Source organism: Carlito syrichta, unplaced genomic scaffold (genome assembly GCF_000164805.1).
Source record: "Carlito syrichta isolate Samal-C Ts95f unplaced genomic scaffold, Tarsius_syrichta-2.0.1 Scaffold308874, whole genome shotgun sequence".
In the NCBI taxonomy this organism is placed as follows: domain Eukaryota; kingdom Metazoa; phylum Chordata; class Mammalia; order Primates; family Tarsiidae; genus Carlito; species Carlito syrichta.
The window spans coordinates 174,730-188,550 of record NW_007252970.1 but is presented as its reverse complement, the minus strand read 5'-3'; the positions used below and the strand labels follow the sequence as shown (position 1 = coordinate 188,550).

Below are 13,821 nucleotides of genomic sequence, written 5' to 3'. Positions count from 1 at the left end.
TCCAAGTAGCTGGAACTACAGGCGCGCACTACCACACCCGGCTAATTTTTTATTTTTATTGTAGAGATGAGGTCTCACCAAGTTGCCCAGGCGGGCAAATATTTTCAAACTCAACATTGCTCTGTAACTTTTTTTTTTCTTGAGTTAAAAATATATTTTGAACAAACATGGGGCGTCCTTCCGGGACAATGGACCAGAACATGGGGTGAAATGTGAGTTTTATGGAGGAACAGTTTTTCGAGGTGCTTAAATCCTCCCTCACTGTGCTGCCCTTGTGACCTCTAGGACTAGGTCGTCAAAATGTACAGCACAAAACAGAAGCCTCTCTGGCCCCATGCCTAGTGACACAGAACTGCTTTACTGGTCCACACAGACACGGGTCCCATCCAAACTCAGTGCCCACCCACCACAGCTCTGTGGGCCACCTTTTTACAGAAGGCTTTCCATCTGATGCTCCTCCTCACCTGCTTGTTCTCCAGTCATGTTGTGGTCAATTTGCCATGGGAAGGCTGCAGTGGCCATGACAGTTGGAAACTATGAGGTGTAACTGGGGAAGAAAGGACACACTCCAAGTGTTCTTACTGCCTGTGATGATGTGGCTCAACGATGTGCCGGCTGTACAGGACCATGTTGCTTCTTCCATTGTCTAGCACAAAGGATTTTGTCATCATCACTGGGTAAGCACAGAGCAAAGACATTTTTCCCATGTCTAATTTTGAGATTTCAGTGAGGTCTTTTCATCTTGTCCAGGAGAACCAGAGGAGAAAAAAAGATACTTGATACTTGAAAGAAACTGGAGGAAATTTAAACAAACATTTGAAAGAAACTGGGAAGAAAAAGAAAATACTTTTTTTAAACATGAACATATTTCGCAGGAAGAAATAAGTATAAAGGATACTAAAGGCAAATATATGTGTGTAAATGGAAAACCACCAAACATCAGAAATGCGGTATCCACTCCCACATTCAAATCCCAGGGTCCTAAGGCCTCACAAAGCTCTTGGGGTTCCTTCTGAGACCTTTGAGCCCCAGCGTGTCTAGAATCAGTGCACTTTCGACTGGTCCCGTAGCAAGGCGCAGAGGACCTTTTAAAATCATAGGCTTAGAGAGTGGGCTGAATTACTGCCACTCTTCCAGGTGGGAGTACTCAGCTGTCACTGAAGGCTCCAGATGTCCCTGTGATTACCTCCCACTGCCACTGCAGCTGCTCTTTCAGATTCCCCACTCTCACTAACATTCCTTCCTTTTTTGATCAGCAAGAAACAGCCCATCCATCCTTCTTGGATGATTTCCCTCATTGTGATGCTTCTGGGCATGTTGACCATTTGTACTTCCAGAACCTAACCAGGGGCTTGCTCCTTTTACCAGTCATGGACTGACTTTGGTCTAATGACTTGTCTGCCTGCTCCATCCCCCTCCAATTCCAGGGGTCTGGTCTCCCTCCAGACCTTCACCAGCCAACCAGGAGGGTGAACCTTTACATACAAGCAAAGCTTTATGACAAAAAGAATTAAAGGCTGAAAGAGTCTCCTGCTGCTGCACATAACATATTTTCTATTTCTTCCTCTAATCTCGGAAATGACCTTTTAAAAAGACTCCATGCTACTTCCTCTTCTTGAGTGGGACCTTAATGTAGCACAGTGAGACCCAAACAGGAGAACATTTGCTATTACTAGTGTACTGGGCAACAGGGCTGTCCTTCACCTGCTGCTGCCAAAGTCTGGTTTTCTAAACTTCTAGTAGGGACTAAAAGCGGATAGAATTCCTTGGTCTTAGGGTCTCAGTCTCTACGTAGTTGGCTTCCTGTTCTTCACCACCTGCCTGGGGTGGCCTGGAAACCTGCTTAGAAAAGCACAATGTGGAGCCTGGGGCATCTTCCCCACTCCAGGATATCAGCCTAGCAGTGTGTGCAGTCACCATGTGTTCAGAGGGAAGTTCCTTTGTTGCCTGAAATTGAGGAGCTGAGCCTCTGCTACAAGCATTTTAAAAGGATGTTTTTATTTTAAAAGACTCAACAATCTGATATCTGATGTAGTTTAACCTGGGTTTGTTGTGGTGGAGTGCCAGTGCCATTTCTCTCTCTCTCCCGGTTTACCTGCAGAGGTAGACTCACAAGGAGGCTGTGGTCTGTGTTTTTTGTTAAAGAAGACTGTATCAGCTTTCATCTCATTATTATAAAGACCCCTTTTTGTGAATTTGAAACTGCACTGACAAGCCTGTATTGTGAAGGAATTAAGAACTGGTCGATGGGCTGCCAAGTGGGTCTTGCTGGGTCCTTAGGATGCTGGCCCAGATTTTGCCATTGGGGAAGATAGATCATTTCCCCATAATCTGCTGCTTTTATAGTGGCCTTCCTGAGTCCACTCCCACCTTCTGGTGTGGAGGCTACACTGCTGTGCCTGAGGTCAGTGTTTCCAAGTAAGATCGACCAGTGCTTTGATCTGGGCTGTGGGTGCAAGTGAGCAAACACCAACGTTTTCACACTCTCCCTAGTCAGGTTTCTTTGCAAATGGCTAATCTGGCTCTTTGGTGTTGGAGTCTTTCCTAGAGCACCATGAAAAGAAGAGTCATCACCCAAGGACACTGTGAAAAGAATGTAACAAGTAGATAAGACAGACATTGTGCTCAGTAAGCCTTGGGGTCTAGCCCAGTTCTGAGCAGAGGACTGTGGTGTTCCACTGTCCTAGAGCATTTCACTTCTTAGATAACAAATTTCATCTGAGATAACAGTCAGATGGAAGCTAAAGACCAGCCTCTTGACTTGACCAGAGAGATGTGACTAGGTGGGAATTCTGCCCTCCTCGCCCAATTTATTGTTTCTCAGAAAAATCTTATATCCTTTTATTTATGGAATGCAAGTCTTTTGTGTTAAGAAACCAAAGATAAATAGAAAGACAATGCTCCTAAAATGAGTGTGTGTGTGTGTGTGTGTGTGTGTGTGTGTGTGTGTGTGTTGATACCATCCTGTATAGATACACCTAATGTTTTACCATAAGAGGTATTGACTACAGTAAAAAATGTCCATCAGGCTTGTGGTTGTCTTAGCAGGCCATCATCCAACAAAGAAAAGATCAGAATCACTCCTCAGAGTGCAGCAAAGGAAGAGGAACACTGATACTCTAATGGTAAAATGGCACATCAGATTCCAGTGACAATAATTTTTCTTCAACTATATTTTAAAATTAAAAAGTATATATGCATATTGTTAAAATAATTTAGAGTATAAAAGGATGCACAATGAAAAGCAAGTCTCCTTCTTGCCATACATCCACAAAACAACTTTTATTTTTATTTTTTTGTGTGTTTTTTAAATGGTTTATTAGCGATATTTTAAGAAAGTAAATAGGGTGGGGTGCAGTGGCGTAGACCTGTAATCCCAGCACTTTGGATTGCCTGAGCCCAGGAGTTCAAGATCAGCCTGGGCAACATGGCAAGACCTCATGGCGCATATCTGTGGTCCCAGCTATTTGGGAGGCTGAGGCAGGATTGCCTGAGCCCAGGATGTCAAGGCTGCTGTCACTGTGATCGTGCCACAGTACTCCAGTCTGGATGATGAGTGAGACTCCTACTTAGATAGATAGATAGATAGATAGATAGATAGATAGATAGATAGAGCAAAATAAAAAAGTAAAAAGAAGCAGGTAAAATTAACTTTAGTAAATATACAGCCAATATTTTTAAAATGCTATCATTTTAACATGAACTCCATTTAGAAGTTTTTAATAAGATAGTTTACATTCTTCTTCTTCTTCTTTTTTTTTGGAACCAAATTTTTGAAGTCTGGAATGTGTTTCCAATTACAGTGCATCTCAGTATGAACTGATCACATCTCGAGTGCATATTGGCCACCACAAGTAGCTCCCGTGATGGAAGAAGGGAGGAGAAAGTAAAACCTCCCATCAGGGTTGTAAATAAGCAGTTACAATTCGCCATTGTGCCTTGATGGGCATAGCACAGTAGTTGTGTTGGTTGCTTGTCTCTTGGTCCTCAGTGCCATCCTTGCTTTTCCACATTTTCCTTTGTATTATATGAGTCCAGAAGACTACAGACTCCATTTTTCACAGGCCCTGCTCTTACTTCTGCAAGTAGGAGATGCTGGCAGGAAATCAGAATGTGGGAGAAAGGAGGAGTCAATTGCTGGGAATCCTGCTTGTGGCAGGGGTGCAGCCTGGATGACGATGGGGCCAGCCCCTCCCCTGACCAGCTCCACATGTGCTTGTGTGTGTCAGCCTGGGATATCGATACTTCCTTGTCTCTGGACATTACTGTTTCCTCGTCACAAAACAACTTTTATCAACTATCTACTGTATGGTCCTCTAGAATGGAGGATATGTATATATCCTTTTGAAAGCGTTAAAACAAAGATAATCATACTATACATAATACATTGTGAAACTTGCTGTTTAAAAAAACATTTTTTTAAAACTTTGAGTTAACTGTGGATTCACATGCAGTTGTAAGAAGCAATACAGAGAGATCCCATAGACCCTCCACTCAAATTCCCCCAGTGGTCACATGTGTCATGTAGGACACTATCACAACCAGGAAACTGGCATTGGTACAATCCACTGACCTCATTCTATTTTCATCAGTTTTACGTGTGTGTGTATTTAATCCTATGCAATTTTATCACATGTGTAGCTACATATAAGCACCCTCACAGTCACAATACAGAACAGTTCCATCACAAAGTCCTTGTGCTACCCTTTCAAAGCTATAGCTATCTCCCTTTCTTATTCAACATCCTTAAGCCCTGGTAACCGCACCTCTGCTTTCCATCTCTATAATTTGTCATTTCAAGAATATTATATAATGTAATCATATAGTGTATAACATTTTGAGATTGACTTTTTTCATGCAACATAATTCTCTGGATATTCATTGAGGCTATGATGTATATTAATAGTTCATTCTTTTTTATTGCTGAGTAGTATTTCATGGTATGGATGTACCATGGTTTGTTTCATTGTTTAAAAATTGAAGTACAATTTGGTTGCTTCCAATTTGGAGCTATCACAAATAAGTCTGCAACTTCATTTCCTCACTGAAAAAAATCTATAATTTATTGTCTGCATCAGGGATCTTTATTCTGGAGTCCACGAACTCCTAGAAAGTCCATTAACTTCCTGAGATTATATTTAAAATGTGTTGTTTTTATTTCAAGTGGCTCCATTGCTTTTGTTGAGAGTGACTTTTATTATTACCCATGTACTTGTGTTTCCATAGAGGAGAGGGATTTCAGTACTCTCCAGGAAGGAAATTTCTACTCCCTCTCTACCTCATATTAGCTTCTTCCCACAGGAGGAGGAGTAACTAATACTTATGATGGCCTATTTGGTTCCAATTCTGAACTGGGTTAACATGTTCAAGGTCACCGCAAATAAATGAGCTGATGTCTTGCTACATTTTTCTGTACACATGGCAATATTCTATTTCCTGCTTCTGTGACAAGGTCAGGACTTCTCCTACCTGTGACTAGATGACTAATTCTGTCTAATTTTGGAGGAAGGAGCAGGAAGTCCATTCTGGCTTCGGGGCCATTCCACATTTCTCCAACACAGTTTTTTTTTTTGAGTTGGAGTCTCACTCTGTCACCCAGGCTGGAGTGCCATGGCACACTCACAGCCACCCCAATGTCAACCTGCTGGGCTCTGGTGATTCTTCTACCTCAGCCTTCCAAGTAGCCAAAACTACAGGCGTGCGCTACCACGCATGGCTAATTTTTTATTTATTGTAGAGATGAGGTCTCACCAAGTTCCCCGGGCTGGTCTTGAACCCGCAGACTCAGGCAATCCACTCACCTCAGTCTCCCAAAGTGCTGGGATTACAGGTTGAGCCTTTGAGCCCAGCCAACACAGTTTTTACAAAGCTCATACTTTAATTCTCATCTCATTCAGTGTATATTTCTCTTTTGTTTCAGATTCCATAGGGAAAGGATGTGGTTAATTAGCATCCTATACCCTCTTCCCTACTATATGCATAGCTTTCCATTCAATGCTTAGAGGACTCCAACACACACACACACACACACACACACACACACACACACACCCTACAAGATATATAGTCCACAACCTTATCTGGAATTTGAGTTCTCAGACTTGACTCTTCCACACTATACCCCTCAGTGCTTCCCATAACAAGCCCTCTGTTTCAGTCAGGCCACTCCATCTATCTATATTCCAGCCATTGGATCTCTGCTTAGCCATCTTCTCTCCCTGAGAAGCTCTCCCCATTCCTCTACCCCAGGACAAATCCTACCCATATTTCAAAGCCAAGGCCATCCTTCTTTGTGAAAACTCTCCTGGATATTCCAGCACGAAGTTTGAATTTATTTATTATTTATAATATAAGGTAAGATTAACTTTTCTCTTTCTTTGTCTATACATCTCTTCTCTCCACAATTATATTTGTGAGTTTCTAGACAGCATGGATCACATCCTCTCTCTTTGTTCCTTCAAAGCTTAACATGAGTTAGACTCTCAATAAATATTTGTGGCTAGAGTTTATCTTCTCTTATTCTTTCATTTTAGCTTACTTAGCTAGTGGTTTTAAGGGTCTGGAATTGCTCTCCATTCACCATGAATTATGGCAATAGACTGTCTTATAAAAACACATTAGCTACTTTTATTTATTAAGCATTTTTTCTGCCAGTCACCACGTTTTACTTGGATTAACTCATGGACTCTGCATACCAAATGTCTTAGATTGAGATTCAGAAAGCTTAGGTGATTTGTTCAAGAGTCATCAGCCCGTGTATGTCAGGGCCAGGACTAAACTCAGGTCTGTCTGAACTCGAAAGCACTGTTTCTCAATCTTGACTGCACAAGACAGGCACCTGTGGAGCTTTAAAAAAATATGGGTGCCTGGCTTCTGCCACCAGGAATTCTGATGTAATCAGCATGCAGTGCAGCTTGGGCAGTGGAAGTTTTCAAAGCTCCCCATGTGAGGCTATTGTGCAGCCAGGGCTGAGCTTCCAACTTCTATACTCCACAGTCTCCAGTGTGGGGAAAAGTGGCAGAAAGTGTAATATGAAGAGAACATCTGTATACTGAACTAATTCAGCCCAAATACGAACTCAGAGTCAAAGGTGTGTGGTTAGGAGAAAAGCAGGTTCTCTCTAGAAGGCCCAGACAGGTGTTGGGACTCCTATGGACATGAAACAGGGGTTTAGGCCAATTACATAGGACTGTCAAGTGATCATTGACATCTGACTTTTATAAACCCCTTGCTCACCCCGGATAGTCATTCATGTACTCCACAACTGTTATTCTAAAGCTTTAAACAAGCCTTTCTGAGGTATTGAGCTTCCAGAGCCTGAAATATTAAAAGAAAATATGTAAAAGCTTCTGATGAAAACAGCGAGGCACATTCCATATATAAGGCCTTACCAGTCACTATCCTGAGTTAGGAGTCAGCAGAAAAACAAGACTATTTCTTCCGCTTTACCTCACTGGATCCTCTGTGCTGAGTATATGGCTTCTTGGAATGAGAATAAGAGAGTCTGGTTCAGAGTGGGGTTGTACCTCTTTTCAAGGACAGTAAGAAAGGCAGTGTTGAGAGCAATCTCCAGGAGGTCCTGGGCAGGTTTTCTCGGTAGTCGATAACACAGACCTCTCTGGAAGGCTTCTCCATCTCCATCCTTCAGGGGTCCAAAGGAGGCATGCTCAAGTAGGACCTTCCTTTGCTGGAGGCCCACAGAAATAGCAGTCTCACCAGTATGAGCTTTCATGGTGCCCCACCATCAGCTGCAGGTAACAGGAGCAAAAAACCAGAAGCAGTGAGTCTCTAAGGACACCTCAGGAGAGGTAAGGATGAGTTGACTAGAGACGGAGCTCTGTGACATGACAGTGATGGCAGAGATCCAGCAGAGCCGGCTGACTCCAGGGACTGCAGCTACTATTTTTTGAACATTGTACAAGTGCGAGCACTGTTACCTTGTGATAGGATACCGTTAGGTGTCTGCTATGGTTTAAATGTGTCCTCTCCAAAATTCTGGTGTTGAAACAATTGCCAATGTGAAGGTATTGAGAGGTGGGGCCTTTAAGAGGTGATTAAGCCCTGAGGGCTCCTCCCTCGTGAATGGGATTAAGGACCTTATAAAAGAGGGTTTACAGGGTGTTCGGCGCTCTTGCCCTTCTGCCTTCCACCATGGGAGGACGTGGCGTTCCTTCCCTCTAGAGGATGCAGCAATAAAGCACCACCTTGGAAGAAAAGAGGAGCCCTCACCAGACAACCGAACCTGCTGTCACCTTGGTCTTAGATTTCTCAGTCTCCAGAACCGTGAGAAATACATTTCTGTTCCTTCTAAATTACCCATTCTGTGGCATTCTGTTGTAGCAGCACAAATGGACTAAGATAGTACTGAAAGAGATTTGTTTCTCCCTGTTCTCTGGTTTTTTTCTTTTATTAAGGAATAATTTAGGCACAGTAAGATTTATCCTTATTAGGTGCACAGTTTGATGTGTTTTTTATCACAAAATCACCACCAAACTAACATGTAGAACATTTCCATCACCCCCAAAGTTTCTGCATGTCCCTTTGCAGTCAATCCCCACCCCAACTCAAGTCCCTGGCAGCCACTGATCTGATTTCTGTCCCTATAGTTTATCTTTTATCTTGGAACCACAACTAAAGGCTTACAGATGAAAGCAAAGGACACTTAGTACCCTACATTCTAAGTTCAGAGGACCAGCAATTACTAGGGTCATCCACCAGCCCACAGATCTTGCTGTGGAGAAAACAGCTTTATGCCCCAACTGCCCAGTTGAAATAAGAGGTCCGGTTTGGGGCTATGCAGTGTTTCCCTTCCCTCAAGCCAAGAGATGGGAAACTTAAACAGACCCACTAATAAAAATAGGGATTGTTGAAAGTAATCCTCTTACTTACTAAGATGGGAACTCATATCTGTCTTTTCTCTGAAAGCTGAAAAGCCACTGCACTGGCACTGTGCCTGATGTTGCTGGAGACATAGAAGAGACTTCAGGAGAGACAGAGGCCTAGGGGACTGTCAGGTGGAGAGGGGGTCATGGGCAAACCCCTCGATTTTCTGATTCTCAAGGAGAAGGTAAGATATATATGGTATATGCCTGCAAGCCTGAGAATTGTCCCAGAAGGAAAGATAGGATTAGAGCCCACAATCTTGCCAAAAACTACTACAGTATGGGGGCAAAGAGTTTCACACATTAGGAGAATGTCATGTTAGGCCTCAATCAGGGGCATAGTGCAGTTGAGAGGCATTTACTGGGAAATATGAACTAAATAAAACCATTTTGTTTATATATTCCTATGAGGTGAGGCAGCTCAATAAACTTGTTACACTTTATTGCCTCCATTCATCCGAACGGATTAACAGAATATAGCTGAGATAATTGAAGACCAAGACCAGAAAAGGTACGTAATGTGTCTAATGTCACACAGTAGGTAAATAAATGACAGAACCATAATTTGAACCCAGATCTAGTTGGCCATAAAACCTATGTCCCTTCCTCTACACTTGCCTCCCTTATGTGTCTGTGTCAGGGAGAGGAGGGAGAAGGCATCATTATGGAGTAGTAGTGAGATTTCAGTGGAGACTCAAGGATGTCCAATGTAGGTGTTAGGTTCTTGTATTCTTCCTACTTGGTGACCTTCCTTTTCCTTCAGCTATCAGGAACTTGGTTTCTCAGAATAACCCTGAGGAGGTTCTAGTTTGTCCCTGCTCTAAAATTCTGTTAAGATACTTCTCGTCAATCCAAGTTGGAGCACTTCAGTCTACTCTGACCACACACCCAAACCCCAACTCCTTGTCAAGGCTACTCTGGGTGTAGCATTTGTCTGTCATCCCTCAGTGCCTGTCCCCAGTCCTTGTGGGAAGACTCCAGTTCCACTGATCAGATCCTCACAGTCTGTGTGGTCCCACTGCAGTAAACTGGGCCTTGCCCTGAGATCTGACATAAAAGATCCCTACCAGGCATCACTTCAGTAGGAGGGCATAAGCTGGTAGGTTAAAAAAAATCAAGTGCTACTCAATTTATATACAAAACAAAACCTCTTATTCCATGATAGAAAACAATAATCTTATACAGATGTTTACTGTAATGCTAGCAAAGAAAGCAATCTCTACCCTAAGCTTCCTGCTAAGTATCTGTAACGGGTTATGACTTACTAAAGTAGTTAAAAGAATTCTGCTCATGTCGGTGCTAAAATTCCTTTCTAAAGAGCATTCACATAATGAATTTCAGCAAACACTCAACATTCATTTATGAAGCTTCTAAAACCAGGAGCAACACTATCCTTTTTAAACTTGTCCACTTTCACAGGTGCTATCAAAGCAATGCTAAGATTGTCTCATCAGGATTCTCCAGGCCCAAGGATTTTCCGTGTTCAGTGGCTCATGCCTGTAATCCCAGCACTTTGGGAGGCTGAGACGAGAGGATTGCCTGAGCCCGCGGACTTGAGATAAGCCTGGGCAACATGGCGAGACTTTGTCTATACAATAAATAAAAAAATTAGCTGGACATGGTGGTGTACACCTGTAATTCCAGCTACTTGGAAGGTTGAGGTGAAAGGATCACCCCCAGCAGGTTGAGTGCAGGGGCCATGAGTGTGCCACTGCACTCCAGCCTGGACAACAGAGTGAGATTCCAATTCAAAAAAACAAAAAAGTGGATGCCACAAAATGCAATAAAATTTTGTTAGGTTGATACAAATTTGCAAAAACAGTATAGCCACTATTTATAATCTCGTTTCCTTGAACAAAAATATTGGCTAATCCAAACCCTCTAGCTAGTTGAGTCATCTTAGAACATGGCATCATTCCAAAAAATGTAAAAATGGAAGTAATGCAAAATGGAGTCAACACTTAAGTATAGTTCAGGATTCTGCTATTAATGGGAGCCAAGGGCTCAGTGTGGAAAGGGATAATTGTCCTCCTTTGGTGTAAGCCCCCAAAGACAGAGGTGTTCCCAGACACCTCTAGATTTCTTTAGTAGTCCACCTAGCATCATTTGTGAATTGATGTGAACATTTAAAAGACTTATCACATGTTGAACCTAAACAGTTGGATAACAAAGTTGACCAGAATTGTGTTTGCTACTACTCTCTTGATTATTAATTGGCTTTGACCCACTGCCTAACGTTGATGTCTGGCTTCCAGATATTCAATGCTGATGACTTTTCTGACTTTGACATACGATTTTTCTGTCTGCATCTTCAGTTTCCCTGTCCTCCACTGCTTGTGATTATTGGCCTTGTTGAATGACCAGCTTGGTCATTCAACAAGGCCATTACCTGTATAACTAAAGGTAACTGGACATTGATGACTTTGAGGGAAGCATTGGGGGAATATTTATTATATATACTTTCAGGGAAGCTGCAAAGTTCTTCCTCAAGGGTTCCCAGCCTTCCCTTTAATTGCTGGGCTCTGGGTGTGTGAACTGACTTAGATGTGGAAACTGGGTAAAGAATCATGATTTTCCATTGCGATTACTGACCTCAGTCTTTTGTCCCCAGTTTTAAATTTCTAGGGAGTATGCAAGTCAACTGTCACTCTAGTTGACTGTCCATCTCTCTTGTCCCTAAGAATACCACGTTTATTAGCCATTGCTACAGATGTCTGAAGGTCAAGGCATTCCTGTTGCTATTCCAGCCTTACAGTCTCTATTGGTCTGCTCAGGCTGTCACAGCAAAGTACCACAGACTGGGAGGTTTACACAACATAAATGTATTTTCTCACAGTCTTGGAGGCTAGAAGTCTAAAAGTAAGGTGTCAGCAGGATTGATATCTTCTGAGGCCTCTCTCTTTGACTTGTAGATGGCTGTCTTTTCCCCGTGTCTTCATGTGGTCTTCCTTCTGTGTCTGTGTTCTCACCTTCTCTTCTTATAAGGACACCAGACATACTGCAATAAGGCCCACCCTAATTTAGTATGACTTCCTCTTAACTTGATTACCTCCTTAAAGACACAATCTCCTATACAGTCATACTTTGAGGTTCTGGAGGATAGGACTTCAATATATGAATTTGGGGAGGAAACAATTCAGTCCATATCGTGGCCCGTTAGGGAAATTACTTCAAGCTTGGTTAGGCCAGTTAAAATATCATAAGTTGGCTCCTGTATTTTAGAATCCTATCATGTCCATTGGAGGAGCGGTTCCACCGTGGCATCCCTTACTGTTAATCTGTCGCAGATGAAGAGAACCACTATTGATCACAAAAAAGCTGGTGCACCTGCTCACCAGTGTGTCCCTAGTGAAGGAATGTCTTCTGAGCCTTCCCAGGGAATGTGGTCAGGTGGTAGCTTATCTGATATCACATTGCAATTTCATTCTAACATTTCCACATACCTGAAATTTTGAACTTTCTGACTCCTTTCCCAATAGCAGTTCTGGTATGTCCACTTTGTTTATTGTAGGACATTGTTTATGCCCCCTCCCCCTCATTCTGAGCTTCAAGGAGCCATCCCCAGCAGCACATCATATTAGCACTGGCTCTAAGTGTCCTTGCCAGGCCATTAAACTCTGAGTCATGGGAGAGTGCCCCTGTGACAATGAGTTCTCTCCTTTCCAACTTCATATTTCTCCCCTTGGCTAAACCTGACTGTCCAGGCATCCTGAGGCAGGGACAACCTGAAGCTCAGTCTCAGCCTTAGCTGCAGACCCAATGATGCCCTTTTCCTGTTACACTTAGTGAATAGGGAACATTCAGCTGGGAAATCACCGCTTATAAGAAATTCTAGGGACTGTCAGGGATCCTCAAGACGTGAGGTGGTCCTTGACATTATGATGAAGTAAGGCATGTCCCTAAGAAAGCTATGGCTGCCTGGCTTGATTCCGTAGCTGCTGACCCAGAGTCAAGCTCCTTCTCTTCCCTGTACTCTGCTCCTTTTGATCTTCTTGGTGATTGCACCACTTTCTCCCACTCATCCAGAGTCCTCTTCATACCCACTCTTTTACATCCCCCACAGTCACCAAATCCATTCTGTCCCTTGACTCTCCCTTCAACGGGTCCCCTCTTCTTAACCCTAAGGTCGTGCCCCAATTCCAGTTGCTTGCCCTCTTGAGTCCATAGATTGCAGAGGCTCTGCCACCGTGTCCAGCAGAGCCTGGAACCTGTTTTCTTCTTCCTGCTGTAATTGTTTTTCTGTGTCTTAGGGCAGCTGAGAGTATACTGTCATCATATGGTCAAAGGTAGCAATTAGAGTTCTACAGGATTGCTCTTCTAGGATATAACCGCTTAGCCTACCTAAGGATGTGTACATCTTTGTGAAATTTCTGCCTTGGGATAAAAGCCTGCAGTGGTGTTTGCTCTATAATCGAGTAGATGACAACATTCTTCCCTCAGACTAAAGGCAAACATTGAATTAATGAGCCACTAGGGGGCAAAGTTGGCTTAGTTTAGTAAATTTGAATTACCTCTTTCTCATTACAAAAGTGTGGGACATAGGGAAAACACAAGGTAAAAATTGCCTGACATTCCATACCTCAGACAACCACTCAAAACTTTATGGCATCTTGTTTGCATTATGTTCCCCTCTACCTTAATATAAATAGAAATTCTAAATTTCTAGGTGGTATTTCTCTACATATTATTTTGCTTCTACCTCATAACAAATTCTTGTTTACTTGTCTACTTTGTAATAAAACCTTTCTAAGCCATTAAATATTTTTCTGTGGCATTATTTTCAAATGTTGAATTATTATAAAAACGATAGACAATATACTTCACTAAGGTTAAAATTTTTGCACACCATCGTTGAGCTCCTTAGCTTAGCTTATCGATGACTAAAAGAGGAACTGCCAGCTCAAAGACAAAGCAATCCTATTAGGTTTTGGACATGTAT

The 13,821-nt window shown here is 42.6% G+C and overlaps 1 protein-coding gene across 1 annotated transcript in view; it reads left to right on the top strand.

Annotated features, from left to right (window-relative positions):
• Positions 1–606: 606 nt before the first annotated feature.
• The window catches only part of LOC103268700, a 36,783-nt gene continuing 23,568 nt past the window's right edge, over positions 607–13,821 (top strand). Inside the window, exon 1 of the mRNA XM_021716688.1 lies at positions 607–677. Coding sequence (XP_021572363.1) covers positions 607–677 — 71 coding nt within the window. The remainder of the gene's footprint in view (positions 678–13,821) is intronic.